Source organism: Patella vulgata, chromosome 2 (assembly GCF_932274485.2).
Source record: "Patella vulgata chromosome 2, xgPatVulg1.2, whole genome shotgun sequence".
NCBI classification, from domain to species: domain Eukaryota; kingdom Metazoa; phylum Mollusca; class Gastropoda; family Patellidae; genus Patella; species Patella vulgata.
Window position 1 is genome coordinate 60,848,275 of NC_065880.2, and position 20,213 is coordinate 60,868,487.

A 20,213-nucleotide genomic window follows, 5' to 3' on the forward strand; every position below is an offset into this window, starting at 1 on the left:
TGGTATTTCGAAATGCCGACAAAGCACCCCCGACCGATCGAAAGATCGTTCAATTACCTTTCTAATGATATTAAAATGAAAAAATATTAAAAATAGGAACCGCCGCCGAGCACTTGAAGTGGGGTACCCTCATTTCAAAACGTGACAAATTTTCAGCGTAACGTCAAAACACGGGAAATTGACGTTTTTCAACTTACGTTTATGAAATTAATAAAATGAACACATATATAAAAATTATACCAAGCAAAAGAACAGGATATCGGCTTCCAAAATATTTTAAAATTATTACAAAATATTAAATAGCCACCGTATGACGTTAAGTTGAAAAAGGGTGACAAATCGGGAAAAAATGACTTTCTTTCAACGCGGGCAATGGAGCTGTGACACCTACTTGTAGCATATATCAGATCACGACTCATAATGGTATTACACAATGGTTTCTTTGGGCTGTATTCCCGATTATTTTCAAATTTGAGTGAAGTCTGTGTCACTACAGGCCCGGACTATACAGTAAAGTGGAGGCTTACGGGTAGCCTCCGGATCCATTCACTTTTTTTTTTAATTGTTTTTTTTGGGTGGTTTCTGAGCATGGTGTCTTCTCCTTGTATTTGTTTCTGTATAAATTATGTGTAGTGCAGTCCCCCCTGCACTTGAAACGCAAAGATTCTCTAAGCAACAATTAATGATTTTATGTCTCATTTTATGTCTAGATGTTGTCTTTTTTATCACACATTTTTGGTAGATAAAATATTCCAGTTGGCGTGAAAAAAATATGAACATTTTTGTATATAAAAATTATCATCCATTTTGGCGGAAAAAAATTGAAAGCCAGTGTGAGCCCTGGTCTCTATGCTTCACAACGAATTTGAAAGTAAACAAGCCAACAGTGAGGCTGATGTCTCTCAAAGAAATTGAAAACTCCCACCCAGATATTAAACAGCGGCTGCCAGACAGGATACGCCCACATTTTCGAGAGATGGATAGAGAACAAGCTTAAAAAAAAAGTGATTTTTCCTACAATCAAGGGCCATAATTCAGGAAGTTGAATATTGAAAGGAACCAAGATCTTAGGTTATAAACCTACATTTCAAGTTGCAACAAAATTGGATAACAAGCGGCTGCCAGACAGGATGGATGGATAGAGAACAAGCTAAAAAGAAAGTGATTTTTCATACAATCAGGGGCCATAATTCAGGAAGTTACGAAAAGAACCGAGATCTTTGGGTTATAAACTTACATTTCAAGTTTCAACAAAATCGGATGAAAAATTGTGACCTCTTTAGGGTCCACAACCTTGAAAAACCATATTTTTACGCTATTTGAGAACGAAGGGTGGACATTTTGACTGTCAGTTTTGGGCTGATTTTCACGAAATTCAAACTCAGTCGTCCTTAGGGTGTAACGGTGATATAATAATACGTTTTTTTAAATCTGATAAAAATTATGACCTCTATAGGGTACACAAGCTAAAAAAGATATTTTTCGTACAATCAGGGGCCATAATTCAGGAAGTTACGTTCCGATATGCGCGAATATCGAAAGGAACCGAGATCTTTGGGTTATAAACTTACATTTCAAGTTTCATCAAAATAGGATTAAAATTGTGACGTCTATAGGGTCCACAACCTTGATATACCATATTTTTACGCTATTTGAGAACAAGGGGCGGCAATTTTGTTTGTCAGTTTTGGGCCGATTTTCACGAAATTCGAACTCAGCCGCCCCTAGGGTGTAACGGTGATATAATACGTTTTTTTAAATCAGATAAAATTATGACCTTTTTTTTGTACAATCAGGGGCCATAATCCAGGAAGTTACGGTTGATATGCGCCAATATCGAAAGAAACCGAGATCTTTGGGTTATAAACTTACATTTTAAGTTTCAACAAAATCGGATATACCATATTTTTACGCTATTTGAGAAGGAACGGCGGCCATTTTGTCTGTCAGTTTTGGGCTGATTTTCACGAAAATCGAACTCAGCCGTCCTTAGGGTTTAACAGTGATATAATAATACGGTTTTTTAAATCAGATAAAAATTATGACCTCTATAGGGTCCACAAGCTAAAAACGCGATTTTCCGTACAATCAGGGGCCATAATTCAGGAAGGTACGTTCCGATATGCGCGAATCGGATAAAAATTGTGACCTCTACAGTGTTCACAAGCTAAAACGTGATTTTTCGTACAATCAGGGGCCATAATCCATGAAGTTACAGTCCGATACATGCCAATATCGAAAGGAACCGAGATTTTAGGGTGATAAACCTATATTTCAAGTTTCATTGAAATCGGATAAAAATTGTGACCTGTAGACTGTTCACAAACAATTGTGGACAGACGGACAGGGGCGACGACAATATACGTCCACATGAAAATGTGGGCGTATAAAAATTGTAACCTCTATAGGTTCCAGAAGCTAAAAACGTGATTTTTATTACAAACAGGGGCCATAATCCATGAAGTTTCGATCCAATATATGTCAATATCGAAAGCAGCCGAGATAAACCTATATTTCAAGTTTTGTCAAAATCGGATAAGAATTGTGACCTGTAGTGTCCACAAACAAATTGTGGACGGACGGACGCCCAGACGGACAGGGGCGCAGACAATATACGTCCACATGAAAATGTGGGCGTATAAAAATTGTGACCTCTATAGGGTCCACAAGCTAAAAAAGGTGATTTTTCGTACAAACAGGGGCCATAATCCATGAAATTTCGATCCTATACATGCCATTATCGAAAGCAGCCGAGATCTTTTGGAGATAAACCTATATTTTAAGTTTCGTCAAAATCGGATAAGAATTGTGACCTGTAGAGTGGCCACAAAAAATTGTGGACGGACGGACGGACAGGGGCGACGACAATATACGTCCACCTGAACATGTGGGCTTATAAATATTGGGGGGGTATTACGGCACTCACGACAGTCAAGAATTTTTTTTAGTTGGAGAATTTGTCCACCGCATCAACAATCACGATTGAACTCATAATGCTTATATCGTTGCGACTTACATCCGCACTCCTTCCCTGGTTTTTGTAATCTCTCAGGCGTACACTTTCTTCTGAAGGCATTTTGATTTACTGTGCTTATAGTTTTCTTCTGTAGGGTCTGTGTAGTATGGACAGTTTTAGTGATGCAAAAGGTGTGAGCTTTGAATCCGGAAATCTGTAAGAGAAATGACAAGAAAATATTAGAAGTACAGATCTTCACGCTTCCATTCTAGTGCTATTGGAAGCACTTGCAAACTAATATTGTGAAAGAAATGAAATGGGGTTTAACCAGGGTTCTTAATCCATTTTGAAATGAACCGGCCACAGGTAGGCCTAACGGATAGTCGTCTTTTCAACAACAACCATGTTGGTTTATTCATACTCTATTCACGACAGTAATTGCATAATTCACTAAATGCATAACGTATTCGGGATAATAGCTGAAACTCCGAATAAACAGGACCTTTATAATTGCATACTTGTATCCATACATCGTTATAATATCGACATTTATAGTCATTATTTCAGCAACTTGCATTGCATATTCCTACTTTTGCTTTCATCCAACTAAACGGAAGTTATAAATTAGTAAAAACTACAAGTACATACAAATGGTTTTTTTTAAATTATATTATTCGTAAGCACATGTTCATATATATAAAAATAAAAAAGTATATAAATAACTAAGTAGCAAAAATCAGTTTCCGTGTAGTCGGAACTCGGAAATATGCTGTACGTACGAAAGGTCACATGGCCAATTGTCGTGATTCAGGTTAGTTTATTTTTATATTACCAGTATACGCAGCAGGACTCGTTCGGATGTCTGAGAGGATCTCTTCCTCAATTTCACTGAATATTAAAGAAATAAATTCACCACAATAATTAAAATCACGATATAATTTTTTTGTCATTTCATGTCCCGTTCTGTCAAATCGTTCAATTATTGTTTATATTCATAATTTTCGATGGCAATGTATGTTTTTTTTTGCTATGAAACACGCATTTCGGATTAACGCCCGGTTTGAAATAATTTCTATAGATTTAAGAATTAAACTCTTTGTTCTGCCATCGTCTTTCTTTGCTACGTAGGTATGATCGTCAGATTAATATGGTATTTTATTGCCGATAATTTGGTTGACCTATATTGGACGTGGGAGGATCTCCGGCTTTTGGAATTTCCATTGACGACGTGCATGCTTGAAGTTCAATTGATTACCTCAATTAATTTGTTTATGAAATAAGCCGAAGGTATTCATTGTAATGATTGACTCTTTGATGGGTTTCTTAATCGACGAGTAATAATTAACTCTTTGTAATCGGCCGAAAGTAGATTGATTTATGATAGTGGCCGGTTCATTGTTTTACCAATCGGCCTGATAATTAATTCTTTGTAAATCGGCCGAAAGTAGATTGATTTGTGATATCTTAGTGGCCGGTTCATTGTTTTACCAATCGGCTAGATTAAAGATCAATCGGCTAAAGCCAACAAAAAACAGCCGATTAAGATCCCTGGGTTTAACGTCCTACTGTTCACCTCCTAAACTGGGCTAATGAAGATGGGCATATGCCATATAGTGTGCTATGAGGGAAATTTTGCTCGGGCAGCGGCGCTACGGCCTACTCTTATATCGAATTCCAACTGCCAAGGGTCTTTTATGTGCACGCCAATATGTACATGGGACCTCGGTTTTTCGGCCCATCCGAACGACTAGACAGCTGTCCTTGTCAGGCCCTCCGTCCTGCATCACTGACAAGGGGGAAACCACGCCAGAAAATTATTGTGAATGACAAATCTCCAATAAGAATATCTATCCGAAAATAGTTCAATTCCGTTCAGTATTTAAAATGATATATGCCACCATTTTGTCAGTTCCTTTATCTAAATCTTACATATTGCATCTTTTTAGAAGTAGGCAGCCGTCCGAAATTAAAACAACAGACAACAAAACATACGCCCACAGTAGCCAAGTCGTCCGAGCAGTAAACAAGGGTTGTCGCATATTTTTTTCTTTTGTCAGTAATGAAAAGATTTACACCACACTAAAATCTGATTACGATTAACAACTATGTCTGGCAATCAATACCGATTTCAAATATTAATATCAGCCACAATTTCGGTAAAATTGATCTCGATATATCGGAAAATTTGAAGATGAAATACCTGTGTGCTAATAATGTATTTAAATGTGTTATCGATCAAATAACCAGCGGCTGCCAGGCAGGATACGCCCACATTTTGCAAGAGATGGATAGAGCACAAGCTAAAAACAAACGCGATTTTTTGTACAATAATCCAGAAAGTTATGGCCTGAAATGTACATATATCAAAATCGAATAAAAATTATGACCTCTAGAGGGTCCACAACCTTCGTATTACACACTTCTACACAATTATGGTGGAATGGTGATGTTTTATAACGTTTTTTAAAATCGGAAAAAAATTGTGACCTCTAGAGAATATGCAAGCTAAAAATGTGATTTTTCGTACAATCAGGGGCCATTATCCAGGAAGTTAAGTTTGGGTATCTGCAATTATAAGGAATCAAGATATATTCACACGTTTTCTTTTAAATCGGATAAAAATTGTGAAATGTATAGGGTCCACAAGCTAAAAACATGATTTTTCGTACAAGTAGGGGCCATAATTTGGGAAGTTATGGTCTGATATGCACGAATATCAGGGGCGGATCCAGGGGGGGTTCTGACGCTTCCGGAACCCCCTCGAGATTTTTCGGTGCCCTTTTTTCCCGAACGGACTTCCATACACCCGCAGATATTTGGGCCGGCAAGTGGCGACACGCGCGGTGAATGAAGACGTCAACGTCATACAATATGGCGACCCCCTTGCTAGACGGGAAGATGAAAATTTTTCGGTAGTTTTTGTTCCTATTTGCATCTAAAATGCCGCGACACGATCGTATCAAGAGGAAAAGGGAGGAAGATAAAATTGCTGCAGCCGCTTAGTGTGCCAAAATCAGCTGTTTCTTTCGGTAAGTGTAAAATTTTACTGCATTTGTTGATTTTTAAGGTGAAGAGAGTAGTCTGTGCAGCAGTCGCTAGATATTTACTATCATCAATGTACAATTAAAAGAGCATTTACACACTTCAAGCTTAGTGATTTGGAGGGCACATTAAGGCCTAAAATAGGGCACTGTTACGTGAAAATCATGGGTCTAAGGGGCACATTTTTTGCCGAATCGATATAAAATAGGGGCATCTTTACATCAAAGGGGCACTTTTTGTACCTAAATGATTAAAAAGGGCATTTTAATGTGATACCCTTGAATGAGGAGGGCACATTCAACGCCAAGTCGATATACAGAGGGCATTTTAACGTCAAAACCATGGATTGCAGGGGCAATTGAGGCCTAAAATAGGGCACTGTTACGTGAAAATCATGGATCTGAGGGGCACATTTTATACCGAATCGATATAAAACTGGGGCATTTTTATATCAAAAGGGGCACTTTATGTACCAAAATAATTAAAAAGCGCATTTTAACGTGATACGCTTGAATGAGGAGGGCACATTCAACGCCAAGTCGATATACAGAGGGCATTTTAACGTCAAAACCATGGATTGCAGGGGCAATTTTTACGTCAAAAGGATTCAAAGGGCATTTTCACGTCAAACTCTTGGATTTGGAGGGCACACTTTATGGCGAATTTATTTAAAGAGGGCCTTTTTATGTCGATCCCATCGATTTGAGGGGCACATTTTAAATGCCAAACCTGTGTATAGAATTACTCTTTATTTTTAGGCCTTCCGTTCTTTCTGCTGAACCAGTAACAGAACCTGTTGTTGAGATTTCTAGCTCACAGTTGTCGTCACCAGAGGATGAACCAGAAGCCGATATTAATGATAATTATATGATTGAACCAAATGAAGCCAGGTAGCTATTTACTTTTATTCTCTGTGTTATATGACTAATCGTCTAGAATAGGTCAGTCACCTTCAAGGGCACATGATTAATTGATATTGAAACGTCCTTCTGAAACAGATGCCAATAAGAAAGTGAAGTTTAATCTACTGCCCAGTCCAGCCATTCCCATATTTCTTGTTGTTAATTGTTCATATCTCTCTGTCTGTGACAAATTAACCTGATGTCTATTAATTTTTAATTGTACATCTTATTGTATGTCACATAAATAAATTTATTCTATTTTTCTACAAGGGAATGTGTCGTAAAAGATGTCACGGAGAAAACGCTTCAAGAAACTGAACAGACCTGCAAGATGATGTTGTCATAGAGAATTGGGAGAGACAAGATATCACTATAGGTAATATTTATATCAATATATATATATATATATATCCAATGTTACATAACTAACACACTACAGAATGTTGATGGAGTTTCTTGATTGTACGTTCTTCTCTGGCAGCATTTTTCCCGGTGAAAAGAAACCGATAATCTGTATACGGCATCATACATGTAGATGGGGCTATAGACTTTTAGAAAATTACCAGTGATGGGTTAAAAAACCACCGGACACATAAATTTCTTAATTTTTCAGACATTTTATGAGCTTTGTGTACAGTGACAGCTGTCCTTATATGATGACATGTTTTGGCAGCTTCCAATTCCGGGATTTGCTTGTCAATGTTGAATTTCAACAACATTTAAATGTTTTATCTTGCAGATGACAGAAATGATTCGAATGCTCGGGCAGATATCTCCTATTTCATTGAAAACGGCAAACGTCCAGCAGACCAGCTAACACGTTATGAACTTTATCGCGTAGCAACCAGTGTTTGGCAACCTGAAAAGACATTTGAGTATCCAAAAACATTAATGCATTCCAAATGGAGAAAGTTCAGTAAAGATTGGTTTGATAGATATAGTTGGTTAGCATATTCAAAAGAAATGGACGGTGCGTTCTGTCGCTCATGTGTACTTTTCGGTAAAAAGGATGATGCTGCTGGCAAAGGGGGTATGGCGATAAAACAATTGTTCAGTGAGCCATGCAAAAACTGGAACAAAGCTAGTGAAAAACTGCAGATGCATAATGATAGATCAATATTACATAGAAATGCAGTTGTTGCCGAAAAGACTTTTCTAAAATCTATGGAAGAGAATTTTGTTGCGGTCGATGTGCAAATGAACAGTGCCTACAAAGAGCGAATTGAAAAAAATCGTAAAATTTTGGCAGCTATTTCAAAAACCGTCCTGCTGTGTGGCCAAAATAATTTACCACTGCGTGGTCATCAAAACGACTCTAGACATTATGATGGTGGAACAAATACTGGAGTTTTTCAGAATCTTCTGAACTTCAGATGTGATGCTGGCGATAACATCCTTTCTGAACATTTATCCTCCTCTAATTGAAATGCTACGTACCGTTCGAAAACAACGCAGAATGAGTTTATAACAATAATTGGAGAGCAAATATTGCAGAAAATTGTATCAGAAATCAAGGCAAACAAATTCTTCAGTGTGCTTGCCGACGAAGCACAGGATGCCAGTAACAAGGAGCAGATGGCGCTCATACTCCGGTACGTCGATAAAGATGGGGAAATACAGGAAGACTTCCTTAAATTTATTCATTGTGGAGATGGCGTCTCTGGTGCCCAAATAGCTGAATACATACAGCAGGAAGTGTCAGACCTTGGTCTTGAAATGGAAAACTGCCGTGGGCAGTGTTAGGACGGTGCTGGAAATGTATCCGGGAAAAATAAAGGGGCATCGTCAGTCATTAAAGCAAAATATTTAAAGTCAATCTACATCCACTGCGCGTCCCATCGTCTAAATTTATGTCTGATGAATGCTTGCACAGTGAAAGAGATAAAAATAATGCTGGATAACTTGGGCGATCTAAGTAGGATGTTCTCGTACTCTGCCAAAAAACAAGAACTCTTGACATCTGTCATACTAGCTGCAGATACGCCACAGCAGAAGAAAACTAAATTATTGGATGTATGCAAAACGCGTTGGGTACAGCGACTGGATGTTATGGAAACAATGCACCAGCTGTATTTACCTGTGGTACATACATTGGAGAAGATTCATCTGAACGAAGGTGGCCATTGGAACAGTGAATCTGTTACTAAGGCAGGCGGACATTACAAGGTTCTAACTTCATTCGAGTTCATGGTCTCGTACATAATTGCTAAAAATGTCTTCTCGTTGACCAGACCTTTGACATTGAAACTCCAGTATGTTGAGCAGGATATCAGCAACGCCTACAAGATCATCAATACTACAAAGGAAGCATTAGAGAAACTACGAACTGGTATTGATCAAAAACATGCAGAATGGTATCTAGCAGCAGTAAAGCTTGCGAATAGTCTAGGCATCGAACCATCAAAACCGAGAACTTGTGGCCGACAAACACAAAGATCAAATGTCCCTGCAGATACAGTGGAGGTGTATTATAAACGAACCATCAGCATCCCCTTTATAGATTTCTTGATCAACGACTTTAACATCAGATTTTATGATGGCCAGGAGGACATTTTAAAAGGATTCAGTGTATTACCGTCTATAGTACGTGCTCAAGAAAGTTGGTCCTTGGAATTCAAAGAGTTCTGTGACAAGTACAAAGATGACTTACCTGCTCCTTCAGGTTTGGATGCAGAATTGCTGTTGTGGAAATTATACTGGGATAAAACACCTGAATCAAAACTTCCTGGTAGTCTTCGATTGCTGTTGCCCGAAGTGGACTGCATCATGTTTCCAAACATATCGACTGCATTGCGAATTATGGCTACTATTCCTGTCACTAGCTGTGAATGTGAGAGATCGGTTTCTGCCTTGCGTCGTCTAAAATCCTTCATGCGGACAACTATGACCCAGGATCGTTTGAATGGCTTGGCGTTGATGTCTGTTCATAGGTCAATAGAAGTGTCTATCGATGCAGTTGTTAAAGATTTTGCGAACAGAAATCCAAGGAGAATGAAACTGCAGAATATTATTGATGATCAGTGATCAAAAACAGTGACTGCTTCTTCTCTATGTGCTTGTGTGTTAAGACTGGTCTTCCACAGATTTGTCTCAGGTTTTAAGTATTATATCCATTCAGTATTAAAATGTGAGTGCATAAGATGGATTGAAAAACTTTGCTATTGTAAATATTTGGTTAACCTGCTGATAAATTTTTAGCCTCTGTCCATGACATATTCCTGCCAAACAGATAATAGGTCTCAATGTTTTGTTTTCAGTCCAATAATTCATGGTTCAGTATTTTGCATTTTAAGTAAAATAAAAATTGAAAAATTCCATTAATTTATTTTGTTTAAACTTACAATATTTCTTTCTCATGGTATGTGGAATGTTGTTGCAATGCTGTATTATAAATCTAGTTTTATGCCTCTAAAACCCACCAGAGTGGCTTAGAATGGTCTGAAATTTTAAAAAATTTCCCCAGACCCCCCGCTAGCGCGTGCCTACGACGCCCGCCAGTCATGGATACTGTATTAGACGAAAATGGGGTGCCCTTATTTGAAAATGGGGTGCCCTTATTTTTTGGGAACCCCCTCCAGCTAGAGCCCTGGATCCGCCCCTGAATATCGAAAGTAAGGATGTAACGGTTCAAAAATTCTTGAACCGGTTAACAGGTCATTAAAAACCCAACCGTAACCGGTTAACCCATAAAATTTTCTATCAAAATATTTGTTGCACCAAAATAAGACTTGATAATATATTCTTAAATTATTAGTATTACAGCTTTTAAGTTAACATTTGCAGTCAGTACAAATTCCATTCATTCATTCTTGATGTTTCATTTCTCCATCTTGCACGCTGACACGTCACGTAGGCCCTATAGATATTAGATTATAGATAGACCAGTTGAATCATTGAATTGAAATCATGTTGATTTTTTTTTTAAAAAAGCTTCCCTAATACTTCATAAGATTAGTTATGAAATCAGTATTTGAAATCATACCTTGGGATTTTTAAATACAAAATAAGTTTGATTATTCAATGTCAGCTTATTCCAAATAATTTACTACACGTGTTTCTATCACAAGCCATGCTGTATCAAAGTTAATGTTTGAGGTGTAAGCAGAGACCACGTCCTTCAGAAAAGATAATTGGGTCAAAGTCGTAGGTCAAGGTCATCTTACAGAAAACTTAACTCAAACTTTTGAAAGTCATTTTTGGGACATTTGACCTTGACTTACAACCTCGACCCCGTAACCATTTTGAAAGCCCATAAACTTGGCTTGAACCATCAACGTTTACTCTGGCCCTATCGCATACTGCTCGATCAGAAAACGGTCAAACGCAGAGGACCCAAGTCCGAAAGGAAGTCAATGGGCGCGGTCAATGCGAAAGGTCATGGTGATCTCCACTAGTCACCTTTAACCATCCATGAACTTGACTTTGACCTTGAGTCCAAACTTCCCATCCATCTCGGGGCCCTTTGCGTTTATGCTTGCTGTGAACATAATTCTTACTTTATTATCAAAGTTAATGCTTGAGGTGAAAGCAGAGACAACCTCCTTCAGAAAAGTTAAATGGGTCAAAATCATAGGTCAAGGTCATCTTACAGAAAACTAAACTCAAACTTTTCAAAGTCAGTTTTGGGACATTTGACCTTGACTTACGACCTTGACCCCGTAACCATTTTCAAAGCCCATCATCTTGGCTTGAACCATCGATGTTTACCCTGACCCTATCGCATACTGCTCGGTCAGAAAACGGTCAAACGCAGAGGGCCTATGTCCGAAAGGAAGTCAATGGGCGCGGTCAATGCGAAAGGTCGTGGTGATCTCCACTAGTCAACGCTAACCAACCGTGACCTTGACCTTGATTTTGACCTTCCCATCCATCTCGGGCCTTCTGCGTTTATGCTTGCCGTGGGCCTATTTCTTGCTGTATTATCAAAGTTAATGCTTGAGGTGAAAGCAGAGACAACGTCCCTCAGAAAAGATATTTGGGTCAAAGGCGTAGGTCAAGGTCATGTTACAGAAAACTGAACTCAACCTTTCAATGTCAGTTTTGGGACATTTGACCTTGACTTACGACCTTGACCCGTAACCATTTTCAAAGCCCATCATCTTGGGTTGAACCATCGACGTTTACCCTGGCCCTGTCGCACACTGCTCGGTCAGAAAACGGTCAAACACAGAGGACCAGTGTCATAAAGGAAGTCAATGGACGTTGTCAATGTGAAAGGTCATGGTGACCTCCACTAGTCAATGCTAACCAACCGTGACCTTGACTCCAAACTTCCCATCGATATAAGCGCCTTTGCGTTGTCACGTACAACTGTGTAATCGAAACGACGCCAGTTGACTCAATGACAGGCTTTATGATACAGCACGCTAAGGCTGACCTTAAAAATATCTTTGTTTCACCAAACCCGACCCACAATCGAGGAGAAGGGTCGGTAGGTCGGGTTTTTTTCAGATTTTTTTTTTAAGAGCTAATTTGACAGCTTGATAATTTTCCGGGTGCAAACATTCGTCTTTTATTGGCAAACAAATCAATGACATCGGCATCGGGATTTTTCTTGATGCACGACTCGCACACAAATTGCGACAAACTCACGTTTGAAACTCCCTCAACACGTTTTTAACGATCGTGCGGGTTGTGCCTTTATTTTTCTCGAAAACGGATATTGAAAATATCGTCGTCATGTTTAAAACGACGCCCCACAGACATAGAGGCAGAATCATTTCGTGGGAATGGACGTGCTTTCGTCTGCAACCATTTTGTTGAGAAGCGACACCTATGACGCTTTCGTCTTGATCAACCAGTTTCAATAATGAATCAAACCATAGCCATAATAAAGGGAAATAACTCTCGTGATATATTTCAGGTTGACACACAAAATAAAATAAAAAGATCGCGGAAAAGTGCAATAAAATAATTTAAGTCGGGGGTGGTTTTAGTTAGTCGGTCGCGTTAGGCGAAACAAAGATATTTTTAAGGTCAGCCTAACAATTCGGTGGTATGGCTATACAATAATATAAGTATTGCGTATTTGCGTTAATAATAAATGTCCCAAAAATGACTTTGAACTTTTCTGAAGGACGTCGTCTCTGCTTTCACCTCGAACATTAACTTTGATAATACAGTAAGAAATAAGGCCACGGCAAGCATAAATGCAAAGGGCCCGAGATGGATGGGAGGTTTGGACTCAAGGTCAGGGTCAAGGTCACAGATGGTTAACAGTGACTAGTGAAGGTCACCACGACCTTTCACATTGACCACGCCCATTGACTTCCTTTCGGACACGGGCCCCTCTGCGTTTGACCGTTGTCTGACCAAGCAATGTGCGACAGGACCAAGGTAAACGTCCATGATTCAAGCTAAGGTGATAGCCTTCGAAAATGGTTACGGGGTCAAGGTCGTAAATCAAGGTCTGTGGAATCTTCGGAAATTAGTGATTAGACTGTATAATATGGTTTATTTCTAAATCAAACATTTTATTGGTACCTGGTTTAATTGCAGTAGACCAATTATGTGCGTCCCAATCAAACGCGCCCATCAAGGGAGTTAACTCTAATGTGTTTACTTTTACAGTCAGAAAAACCGCAACCGGCGGCCTCATAGAATTTTCATGTAATATGTGTATTTGTGTAGTTCTTATCAACAATAAACTTTTAAACACAGCGTAAACAAAGCAAATGGCGTCAAACGGATGAAGTTCTCTCTCGTTAGAAATTAAAAGGTCGGTAAAATAAAAAGTTAGCAATCGATTCGGCTGAAATGTGGTGTGCGGTCATTGCTAGCCCCCCTTAACATCCTCTGAAAATTTCAAGTGCCTCCGACCACGGGAACTGGTAGAGATACGAAAGTGCAATAGCGCCAAATGTTGGTGTGTATGTGATATTCGATAAACCTGTTTCACTGAACAACGTTTGTTTGTCAGTGAGTGTTATTGTTGCTCAGAGGTGGATAACACAATAAGGTAGGACATGCATTTAGAATTTATCGACTGACGCCTTTCAGCTCGTGGCTATTTGATGCGCCAACAATTTGGTGGCTCACTGCTCTAAGAAAGGACGGCTTAAAGAACCGAGACGGCGAGAGGTTACGTGTGAACGAAACCTCGAGGCACCCTGGAGTATAATCTAGATTATCTAGATAGTTTGTTCATAATCGAAGAATTAGAAACAGAATTTACTGAGCAATGCAAGACATCTAGATCTTGCCATCATCATACAAGCTTACCTATACTAATACTATATAATTTGGTTGAATAAAAATTCTTATAATAATGTACTGTGTTACTGTAGTCCTTCAGGCTTGCATACTGGTGCGTTTGTGTCCGAATGAATGGAATAAGGGATATGTTGCACGTTCAAATTTTGTAGAGAGGCCCCCAGCCGTACTAATATGAAACACCCTTTTTGATTGGTCGAAGTCTTTAAACGATAATTTTATTGGCCATTACCATGAATGCTAGTTAACTCGTCCACAAGCAAACCCGTCCACGCGAAAAGTCTAGTTAAGTCGTCCACAAATATCAAAACTTGTTGGTTCAGTCGTTAGGCTAGCGACCAAGGCTCCAAACCAAAAGAGACTTAAATGGCGAGATACTCTTACCGGAGGTAGAACGAAACATTTTAGATATTTCTTCATAGAGTCACATCACATCGATCACCTGCACCCAAAACTGGTTCTTAATCTTTGGCAAATTTCCATCATCATACATAGCTCAATATATTTTTTTTGCACTATTACTAATGACAACTTTTGTTTTTAACGGTAATAAATTTGATGGGGATAACCTTTTGGTTCTTGTTCTTTGATGCTGAAAAACTTGAAAATAATTTACTATCATCTAAAAGAGGAATGGGTGACCAGCGAATATTTTTAATCAGAACTTTTAAATTATGACGAAATTGAGGGGCCCGGCTAATTACTGGAATTCACCGATATCCATTTACAATCACTGGAATTCACCGATATCCATTTACAATCACCGGAATTCACATATAATCACCGGAATTCACTTCGAAAACCCCCGATTCCTCCCACAAACTAATTTATTTTAAATGTATAATACATTATAATGTAACGAATTACTATTTTGATATCTCCACAAGCCAAATAAAGGCCCGGTGGGTGTCTTTATTTGAAAGACTGCCGTAATTCATTTCAAATATATGCATCATGGGGCCCGACTAATCACCGGAATTCATTTACAATCACCGGAATTCACATATAATCACCGGAATTCACTTCGAAAACCCCCGATTCCTCCCACAAAACTAATTTATTTTAAATGTATAATACATTATAATGTAACGAATTACTATTTTGATATCTCCACAGGCCAAATAAAGGCCCGGTGGGTGTATTTATTTGAAAGACTGCCGTAATTCATTTCAAATATATGCATCATGGGGCCCGACTAATCACCGGAATACACCGGAATTCATTTACAATCACCGGAATTCACATATAATCACCGGAATTCACTTCGAAAACCCCCGATTCCTCCCACAAAACTAATTTATTTTAAATGTATAATACATTATAATGTAACGAATTACTATTTTGATATCCCCACAGGCCAAATAAAGGCCCTGTGGGTATATTTATTTGAAAGACTACCGGAATTCATTTCAATTCAAATATATGCATCATGGTTATGATAACGTAGGCGCGTCGTATTACCCAATATCAATAGGCGGAACTCCAAAATAACACTAAAAAAACAATTTGCGTCGAGTTACCCAATAACTCCAAAATAACAACCTATAACTTCAAAAATATTGACTGTGGAAACACAAAATAACAATTTAGTATGAGTTTAAGAAGCCTCACTGGTTTTTGTTCAAATCGGAGGTTCACGGGAGATAACTCGTGTATGTGGTTTTTGTTGACAAGAAACTTATGTATACTTTCGTTGCAATTCGTTGTAATGTATTGTAATTAGAGATTGATTAATAGTTTATTAAAACAGTGATTATATGCATGAAACATATTATGCTATATATAGTGCAATAAACAATTTAATATTATAGCTATATTTATTTATTTATACTTGCAAATTGTGTCGATTGTCACTTTCTGTCATCGACATCGTAACTTGTTTTGAAATAAATAAATGAAATCAATTTAAACTAGAACTGCGATGCAGTAATGACGGGTTTCACCGGTGCCACATTACCCTTGAACTTATGCCATTTCCGGTACCAATGAAACCGTTAAACAGGTTTCCACATAAGCATTGCACACATGAAATAAAATGGACGTAGAATCAACCAAATCCAGCAATCAATTCATTTTATACATTTGTTACATGTCAGTGATCCTGACAAAATTACATTACTTCCGGTGATAATGAAAATGTTAAATTGGTTTATGAAATCAGAAATAGCATCATCACATGGTGAAAATTTTATGTAAATCGAACAATAATTGCCATCTTTATAGACCAAAAACCTTGAAAAATGACGTGTAGAAAATCGTCTATTTCTCTGCAACCGTACAAGTTAGAATCCATTTTGTGGTATCTGTATGATCATATGGGTTCATTCTATATGTTGATTGGAATCACAAATATCATAATTTTAGAAACATTACAAATCAGACTCATTTGAATAAAATATCTGTTTTGAAGGCTAAAAATACAGTTTTTGCCAAAATGACATTATTTCCGGTGATACTAAAAATGTTAAATTAGTTTTATAACATCGTCTATGATATTGGGCATCACATGGTGAAATTTTTTATGAAAATCGAATAATAATTAACACTTTTAGTGACCAAAAACCTTCAAAAGTGACTTGTAGAAAACCGTCTATTTCTCCGCAACCGAACAAGTTAGAAACAATTTTATGATATCTATATGACCGTATGAAATTTATTAATATGTTAATTTAAACCAAAAGTTAAAAATATTAATACATATTAAATAATTCTTGATTGAAAAAAATATTGATTTTAAAAGTTAAAAATGCAGTTTTTGACAAAATGGCGTCACTTCCGGTGTCAATTTTAAATTGTAATCAATTAGATATGACGCATACTTGCTTTTTGATGCAAATGGTGTCACTTTTATGAAAATCCAATAATTATTGACTATTCTACAGGCAAAATAACGAAAACAGTGACTTATGCAAAATTGCCCATTTCTAGGCAACTGCTTATATTACAAACTAATTTTAACATACATTTTCTTCGTATGGATTATAGCTACAAGTTTATAAAAGTTACGTAGAGATATTTTAAAATCTGAAAAGCCTGAATGGGTTGTAAATAGGTCAATTTTACACCCTTTTTCACCTCTTAATCGAATTTGCTCGAAAATGAAATCGAAATTAAAAAATCTGAGCTCACACTTTTTTGCGCCTTTAAAGAGTACACTCTTTTAGTTATATCAGTTTTTAAAAAAATTAATATTTGCTTTCGAAAAATGGTACCTAACTGTCAAAATTGTAGTTTTTGGTAAAATTACGCCACTTCCGATGCCGACAGAATCTACAGGTAACAAAACAAATGACAATTGAGACAATGGAGCATATGAACTTTGTGTTATACAAATCGAATAATAAATAATTAATCTAGGACTGAAAAACTGAATTAGCCAATGGCGGCCAAGGAAAATTACGGAGACAAAAAAAAATCACATTTTTGCTCAAGTCAGATGACTCTTTAATTCTGTGTAAAACACGACTAAAAAATATTCATAAATAAAAAAAATAATATTGCTTTCGAAAAATGGTACCTAACTGTCAAAATTGTAGTTTTTGGTAAAATTACGCCACTTCCGATGCCAACAGAATCTACAGGTAACAAAAAAAATGACAATTGAGACAATGGAGCATATGAACTTTGTGTTATACAAATCGAACAATAAATAATTAATCTAGGACTGAAAAATTCAATTAGCCAATGGCGGCCAAGGAAAATTACGGAGACAAAAAAATTTCACATTTTTGCTCAAGTCAGATGACTCTTTAATTCTGTGTAAAACACGACTAAAAAATATTCATAAATAAAAAAACAAATTGTAAAAATTTCAATTTTCTAAATTTCGCGCCTAATATCTGCGAAGATTTGCCGAAAATCAAAAATCAAAAGTAGCGTAGCTATGTGCCCTGTCTCCGGCTATGACAAAATGCATCGAAAGTTAAAATCCAACGATTATTGTTAAAATTACTGCAATATTTTTAAAAACGAAAGCTTCGGTGATTTCGGACATTTCGCATTGTCGCAGAACGTTCAAAATAGTTTTATCCTCTAAGTTACACCCACTTTCCCAGTAAAACCGAAGAAATCGAAACGATGCGACAAGCAGTTGCTGAGATCTAATCAAAACTGAATTTGAATAATAATAATAAGAAGAACTAGACCTGCAAGCAGCACTGAACCGGCTTTCAGGAACCAGACAGGAAGTGTGTCATACAATAGCCCATTTATCGAGCTACCAAACGATACTTTAGAGGTTTTGATCCGGTCACACCCGACGGTGAAATCCCGATTGTTGCAAGAGCACCGATTTTTTTACTGTCTTTTTTTTTTTAAATATCGAATATTTATTTGACTACTTCCTGTTTACGGATCATTATCGGGATAGATTTAACAAGTGGTATGGAAACTTAACTTCCTGTACCAGAAGTTTCAGAAAGATCCATTGGACAGATTTACCCCCCTTATACCATTAGAAGCAGATTTACATATATAACGATTTTTCGACTTTTTCTTCAAAGATTGTGGCCCCTTTGGACCATTTATACTATATTGAGGCTTTTAAATTTGGATTCACACCATAGACCACCGTTAGGACTCTAAGTAACAGAAGTTTAAGAAAGGAAATAAGAGAGGTTTTCGAAATAAAAGTGTCTGAATAGGCTCAAAAAAGGAAAAAAAATAGATTTTCAGCGTTCCATTATATATTGCCTAACCCGCGAATTTTTACCATTTAGATGTCATAAGATCGTCCATTGTTCGAACTATCTAATGACACTTTAGTTGTTTTGATTCGGTGGAATCTGGTGTAGTAATCACTTTTTTCGCAAGATCGCCATTTTTTTTTTTTACTTTTTACGGTTTTTTTTCTCAAAATATCGGAAATTTTTTCGACTACTTCCGGTTTTTGGATCATTGTCGGGATAGCTTTAACAAGTTGTTTGGTTACCTTACCTTCTGTACAAGAAGTTTCAGGATAATCAGCTGTTTTCCAAAGAAAGAAAATTAGAAGATCATTTTCAGTAATTTAAGGATTTTTCAACTTTTTTCCAAGATTGAGGTTCTTTTTGGACCACTTATATTATTTCAATGCTTTTATTTTTGGACTCACGCCGTAGTCCACCGATAGGACTCTGAATAAAAACAGTTTCAGAAAAAACTTAGTTTTCGTTTTCGAGAAAACGGCGTCTCAAAATGCTCCAAAACGGAAAATACTAGATTTTCGGCGTACCATAATTTATTTTCTAGCCATCTAAATCGTATCATTCAGATGTCATATGATAGTCCATTAATGGGGCTATCCAGTGACATTTTAGTTCTTTTGGTCCGCTAAGATCTGATGGAGAAATCAAGTTTTTCGCACGAGCGCTAATTTTTTTTAACCTTTTTCTTCATTTTTTGAATACCTCCGGTATAGAGATTATTGTCAGGATAGTTTTAATAACCAATTTGGGCAATTAGATAGCCACAGGGCTCTGTAATGATATGTTACATTATCTGATCAGATAAAATGGCCCTGAGAAATCCTATGTTCAAAAGTGCCAAAAATTCAAAAATGTCAAAATATCGAAAATTAAATTTCAACTCAATACATATTATACATCGTTAGAATCGTAATTAGGTCAGCTATCTGAATGTGTAACCTTTTCGTAAAAATCTGATTAAATAATAAAATAATGTAGCATTTTCCAAAATTTTACGATTTTTTTACTTTTTTCGATTTTCAGTCCCTTTTTTATCCTATTCCAGACATTTCAAAGACTTATTGGATGTTTTCATGCACAAGACTACCGAACGGTAGAAGTCAGCGACGAAGTTTCGAAGTTTCGAAATTTCGAAATTTTCAACTGCTATCGTCCGAGAAAAGACTCAGGGTTTCTGGAAATGTCGTTTGTATGAAAATAGGCACTGAATTGACGAAGCTACGGCCGTTTTTTAATTTTTATGCACCGCACGAAATTCAGCCACTTCCGGTCGGAGCAGAAGTTTCAAAAATAGTTTATCAAGTAGCCACCAGATGGTTTCCGATAGGAAATAAGGTCCCATATCGGTATCTGTTACAGGCACTGAGAAATAGGCTATGGCGGGAAAAAAAATAATAAAAAACTAGAACTGCGATG

The 20,213-nt window shown here is 37.2% G+C and overlaps 1 protein-coding gene across 3 annotated transcripts in view; it reads right to left on the bottom strand.

Annotated features, from left to right (window-relative positions):
- LOC126811195 (importin subunit alpha-1) overlaps positions 1 to 14,281 on the bottom strand; it is a 184,175-nt gene extending 169,894 nt beyond the window's left edge. For all 3 annotated transcript variants that reach the window (XM_050536760.2, XM_050536759.2, XM_050536758.2), the window contains exons 1-2: positions 14,122 to 14,281; positions 3,017 to 3,170 (exon numbers count right to left, since the gene is read on the bottom strand). In XM_050536760.2, coding sequence (XP_050392717.1) covers positions 3,017 to 3,076 — 60 coding nt within the window. In that variant the 5' untranslated portion in view covers positions 3,077 to 3,170; positions 14,122 to 14,281. The remainder of the gene's footprint in view (positions 1 to 3,016; positions 3,171 to 14,121) is intronic.
- Between the last annotated feature and the right edge of the window lie 5,932 nt (positions 14,282 to 20,213).